The 6,000-nt window shown below is 45.3% G+C and overlaps 1 protein-coding gene across 2 annotated transcripts in view; it reads left to right on the plus strand.

Moving 5' to 3' along the window:
* LOC138726036 (gamma-aminobutyric acid receptor subunit alpha-3-like) overlaps positions 1 to 5,279 on the plus strand; it is a 67,789-nt gene extending 62,510 nt beyond the window's left edge. For both annotated transcript variants that reach the window (XM_069867413.1, XM_069867415.1), the window contains one exon: positions 4,467 to 5,279. In XM_069867413.1, the coding sequence (XP_069723514.1) occupies positions 4,467 to 4,796 (330 nt within the window). In that variant the 3' untranslated portion in view covers positions 4,797 to 5,279. The remainder of the gene's footprint in view (positions 1 to 4,466) is intronic.
* The last annotated feature ends 721 nt before the right edge of the window (positions 5,280 to 6,000 follow it).

Consider the following 6,000-nt stretch of genomic DNA (forward strand, 5'->3'; position numbering starts at 1 on the left):
TTTGCAGTAGGTGTCTTTTCCTCTGACTGAGCAAAGCCTAGCTTTTTGTCCAACTTCAGTAATTCTGAAGTTTGCTCCTTCATCCAGGTCACTTGGGAATCATTTTTCTTTCTTCTTTATTTCTTTCCATTCACAGAATCACAGAATCACTAGGTTGGAAAAGACCTCCAGGATCATTGAGTCCAACCGTTCCTATCAATCACTAAGCTATGCCCCTCAGCACCTCATCCACCCATCTTTTAAATACCTCCTTTGTGGTATTTTTGTTTCAATCCCCTCCTTGCCAACAGAGAGGAACTAGAACCAACTTTGACAGGCTACCATTTTCAACCACTTTGAAGTCTTACAGGCTCACAATATGATTCAGACTCATTTTGGGTTTTTCTCTGCCTCACTATGGTAAATATGTTTTTTCTGGGACTTTCCCTTGCTGGCCATACTTTGTAGCCCATGTGTCCTTTGTCCTTCAGCTCTTGCAGTCACCTGTAGCTCTTCATAGCGCTGCAAGTGCAAACATCTTCACTAGAGTCCATATACCATTCTTTGACAACGTTTCACTCTCTTTCTCTCAACATTATCTGCCTGCTGTATTGGGTTGATTATTGTCTCCATCCAACCTCTGAGTCTTTGTCTTGTGACCCAGGAAGCATAAGATCACTGGGCTCAGTCCCACATAATCTGAACTAAGAGATGAGAGGGATGAGTGATGCCAAAGGTTATGCCAATAGCAGACAGTAACGTGGCATTGCCATAGCCTCACTACAGCAAGATTGCATTGTTCAGAGCCTTTGGTTCTTCTCAGGGTACAGGCATCACGATGTAAATCACTTCGCTGCTCTTTTCTGATAGGATCAAGTCTCTGGCACGTTGCAGAGGGGAACTCTGGCTGGCATGAGGAAGGAGTGACATGTTTGCTGGAACAGCATCTGCAGTTGCTGAGCTTTGAATTATAGGACAAAAGTGTGTCAGAGACTAGAGCTGCTTGGAGGTCATTAAAGTGACTTTTCTCTAGTGTAGCAAGTGGCAGATACTTTGCATTTCTCTAGTACCGCACACATCTCTGATGGTGACCTTCAAAGTGGCCTGTTGGAGGGATAATGCTTCCAACCCAAGTTTCTATCCAAGGAGCAGGTGCAGAGAACTAAAGCTCCAGAAGATCATAGGCAGAACCAGTTGTTCCCATAATTTAGAGGTTCAGCTGTTAGCTCCTCAACAGAGAGGCATGAAGACAAGAATAGTTAACAAAAATGCTGCTATTTTCCTGTACGTGTGTTGTGGAAGAACTTGTGAGACTGCAATATGCAGGGAACATATTTATCTCTAAACCAGCTTTCACAGCTTTTCCCTCAGGAGAGTAGTGCCAGGACAGCTTTGTGCAGTGGTTCAGTCTCCCTTCGCCCAAACTGGGCCATAAACACAGGCATTGCTTTGCAACAGAGATGTTTAAATAGAACAAGTTTTCAAAGCAACTGTGGGGTTTCCTCCTGTGTTACCACTCTTTCCTTCTGTTTCAGTATGACGTGGAGCTCCTTACAGATAAAGGCACAGGGAGAAGGCTGGGGGCTACTTTGCAGCTGACAGTAATAAGCACATTTTGCTTTGTTTGATTGTCAAAATCTTGCCTGAATCACTTATTTACAAAGCACAGCCTGGTAAATTGCAGGCTGAACCATTTCGTCTGACATAGAATCACAGAATCATAGAATGTTCTGAGTTGGAAGTGACTTATATCAGAGCCCACCCAGAGCATACACATGTGCCTTGGTGTAGACAGGGTGTCCCCTGGGTGCTTCCCAAAGGCTACCCGGGCTCCCAGCTCTGACCGGGGCAGAAGACTCCATAGGCAACTGAAAAAAGACTTTGGCTGCGGTCTCCCAAACCTCTGCACTATGTGAACAACCTGATCTGAGATCCAGAGAAGCCCAAGATAATGTTTTGGGGCTCTGAATCACACTAAGAGGAGCAATAGCTAGCTATCACCACCCACAGCATTCTTATTTGCCTGGCTTCTCTCCATTTCAGCCTGGTGTTTTCAGATGCCTTTGGCTAGGCAAGATGGATCCACTTTCCATGCTGCAGGGCAGAAGAGCTAGCCAGGTTGATAGTGTCATGTCGCTTGTAATCATCTTGTTCCTTTAACGAATAACGTGGCTGATTAATACTGAAATAATCACAGTGCACTTCAAATTACATTCTGTGAACAACAATCTGGTTTTCTTTTCATTACTGATTATTAATTATGTTATTACCTCCCGTAGCTGTGTTAATAAGTAATCATAATTAAGCATATTTAAATGTTTTAGAAGGTGAAACATAGTTAGTACTTTATTTGCTTCTTTTCAGCTCTTTAGCAGGAAAAGTTCACCAAGGGGGTACAAGTCAACATGGCTCTAATGATTGTGGAAATCAGTCACTCAGTTAATCATTAAAGATCATAACACCCTCTCCCATAAAAGACTATGAATGTGGTCTGATCAGTGGTTTAGTCTTATTTGGAGTCTGAAGACATTTAGACCTCCTTCTAACAACAGGTTAATTTCTGTAATTGCTGGCACTGTTACGAGGCCTCAGGCTTGGCTATGATGTTATTGGAGAGGGGTTTAAAGGTTGCCCAGAAGTCTGCTTTCAGTGTCCCTCTGAAAATTGCGGTGGAAGATTCATTTCCTAAGGTAACCAGAAATATCTGTAATGTTTTGGACACATTTAAAATAGAAGTACAATACGAAAGCTAAAGCCCATGGAGCAGAGCAGACTGGGTGAATCTACCCTTTCTAGTGACCATTCCCAGACTAGGGTGGGGAGGTAACAGATTCTGCTTGGCTGTACACTCTCCCCTTCTCCTGACAGTCACTTTGTGTGTGGTTTCCTCACACATATATGCAAGACTGCGCCAAACACCCCAGGGAAATGCCTGGATGAGCCTTATCTTGTGTTTCAGTTGCTTTTGAATAGAAAATGAAATCCAAAGTCACACTTTGTCCTGAGTTTAGATATTAGGTTCCCACCGTGAGTTATTGCTGCATCTAATGCCGGCTCTTGGTGTAATTACAGTGGACACTGCATGGAGTACATGAGTTCTGGGACACACAGGGTACCTGATGTCTGCATATAAATAGGTTTTATTCAATGGGCTGCTGCTGGTAGACTTGATTGCTTTCTGCAGTGTCGTCTATGGTGCAGCTGGTCTCAGGTCCTTGACAGCAACAGGAAGATCCCCAGAATGGAGACAACACCTATCACAACTTCCTAGCTCCTTCTTCCTGTCCACCCATCATCATTAACATTTGAACTGTCTGTCTTTGCATCGTGTCTGACACATAAGTACCTCTTTTGCCATTTGCTATGCAAGCTGTTCCCCCTTCAGCCTGGACAGTGTGTCTGTCCCTGGAGCCTTGCTGGGGAGGGGAGCACTTTTCTGCCTTGATTTGCAGCAACACATAGATGTGAACACAAGATGAAAGACTTCCCTCTACCCTACAGTACCGTGTTGAGCAATCCAGAAGTCCAGGGCTATTGCAAATGCCTTCCATCTCTTCTGTGTCTTACCTGGGTAGGTCATGAGGTGCTCTACAAGGTTCCAGAAGCATTTTGGACATCGTGGTGTTAAATTGTGAGGTATTCCTGTGAAGTGTTCAGGGCTCTGAGACAGTGTATGAGATGGTCTTATGGTGCAAAAATATTGCAATGCTGTCACTCACATTCTTAAAGCCACTGGCTTTCTGCTACAAATAAATTAGAACTATAATCCTCTGTGATGTTTCCTTCTCTCAGCTGACCCAGGAAGCAGGCCAGCAAAGCAGAAAATCAAGTTCTTCCCACAGAATGACCACACAGAGTATCATTCTTTTCTAAAGACAATATTCCTGCATCATCTCTCCATGACTGAACCTTACAGGCAGTGGATAACGGTGCCCCGTTGAGAGGGAAAGATGGGAATCTGTGTAGTTTGAGCCTGCATTCATTTATACTGACCTGGCAATAGGCAACATAGCCCGGGCAGCCTTGGCCAATCAAGGAGTCACCTGTCTGGGGAGCCACTGCTCAAGTGCAGCTGCATACGCCTTTTTATACCACTACTCTGATCGGAGGAGCTGCAAGAAGGCTACAAACCCAGCTATGTGTCTTCAGTTATTTGACTTGCAGCAGCACCTAGCTGCCAGACCACGGTCTTTTTGTGCTACGTGCTGCATGCCAGGCTTACATGGAGTAGCTGATCCACCCTGGTCCAGCATGTCCTTTTGCTCCAGCAGCCCTCAAGTGGCAAATATCATAGATTCTGGCCATCTTCACATCACATCTTCCTTCCCTTCCACGATAGCTGCTTCTTGGTCTTACCCCTTTTCCTCTTACCCCTTTTCGTCTTCTTATCCAGGCAAGCAGGTAAATTCAGAGGACAGAATGTTCTCCACACAATTGTACAGTCACTTCATCTCTACTATGTTTTTTTTTTCTTCCATCTTCCCTAGAAAAAAGAGCCAGTGGTGCTAGCGAAGAAAACCAACAACACCTACAACATTGTTGGCACAACATATGCCCTCAACATTGCCAAGGACCCCGGCCTGCCCACCATCTCCAAGAGTGCTGCTGCCACTGCTACCGCCACCAACGTACCTCCCAAGATGCCCCGCATAGAAGAGAAGCTTCCAGAGAGTAAGAAGACATACAACAGCGTCAGCAAGGTAGACAAGATGTCCCGCATTGTCTTTCCAGTCCTCTTTGCCATTTTCAACTTAGTCTACTGGGCCACATACGTAAACCGAGAGTCGGCTATCAAGGGAATGATCCCCAAACAATAAAACCGGTCACACAAACCTTCCATCAGTGAGCACCATTCAGGCAGGAATTCTCCAGGGCTTTCTTCTTTCTTGTTCTGTTTAATTATTATTGTTCATTTGATATTATTATGATAATGATTATTACTATTAGAGCATTCTTTTATAATGTAAACAAAACTGTGGTTTTAATTTAATCCTGTATACTTTAGTTTCATTTTACTTTGTCTCTGATGATGAAAGGAAGGAAAAAAAAAAGGATCATAACAAGTTGTGCCTCTAACATCGTGAGTCTGATGTCTCTCATCTGTCCAAGTCACCCTGTGCTTCCATCTCTCCTCCTCCACCTCCTGCTGTTCCCACAGTCTGCATGCCACTGTCATTCCATGCTCAGCACTGCTGGGGACTACTGTTGCGGTCTGCTCCCCTCCTCTTCTGTGATGGACTGCCCTAGCATGGTGGATGCTCCTGATGGCTCAAGGATGTGGAGGCCTCCAGAGTTAGTCGGTTAGCTGGGCTGCTCCTCAGTGCCTGGCGCAGGGTGTGGATGCACGTGAGCTGGTCCATTGAGGGAGCAATGTGGCATGGGCCAACTTTTAACCCAGTGCCTACTGGGGATGAACCCAACACTGCTGTGGACAGTGGAGCCATTCCAGTGGTGGAACAGAGTGGCAGCATCTTGTAGGTATCTACAGGGCTTCTTCCTCTCTGCCTTCAGCAAACCCAGCTGCTGGTTTCCTCCACATCTCTCCCATACAAGAACAAGTGAGAAAGGTCTTGTCTGACTGCCATCCTGCACTCTCGGGGCAATTCATGTTAGAGAATAGGTGGGTTCTTACCAGAGAAATAATTTTTCTCAGGGTCAGGAAGTCAAAACAGGAGGTTTATAATGCCTTGGAAGAGATAGGAGCTGTGAAGCTATACACATTCAACATCAAAACTGGAAGCTGTAGTTCATGTTCAGATGAATGATTTATCACTTTGTCTTGGACCCATCCACTTATCCTCTTTGTCTCAGTTCTTTCTTCCAGCTTCCTATTCTCCCTGCTCAGCAGCCCTCAGTAGTATCTCACTCCTCACAGGTGGATTTAGGCAGAGAAGCCCCTACCTCTCAGGTAAGTCTCACTGATGGGGAGGAGTACAGCCCAGGGAAGTCCAGCTCATGGTGCATCCCTGCTTTGGTGCACCAGAGCAACAGTGATGTTCGTTCAGGCCAGCTCAGGTGCAG

Source organism: Phaenicophaeus curvirostris, chromosome 13 (genome assembly GCF_032191515.1).
Source record: "Phaenicophaeus curvirostris isolate KB17595 chromosome 13, BPBGC_Pcur_1.0, whole genome shotgun sequence".
Lineage (NCBI taxonomy): Eukaryota > Metazoa > Chordata > Aves > Cuculiformes > Cuculidae > Phaenicophaeus > Phaenicophaeus curvirostris.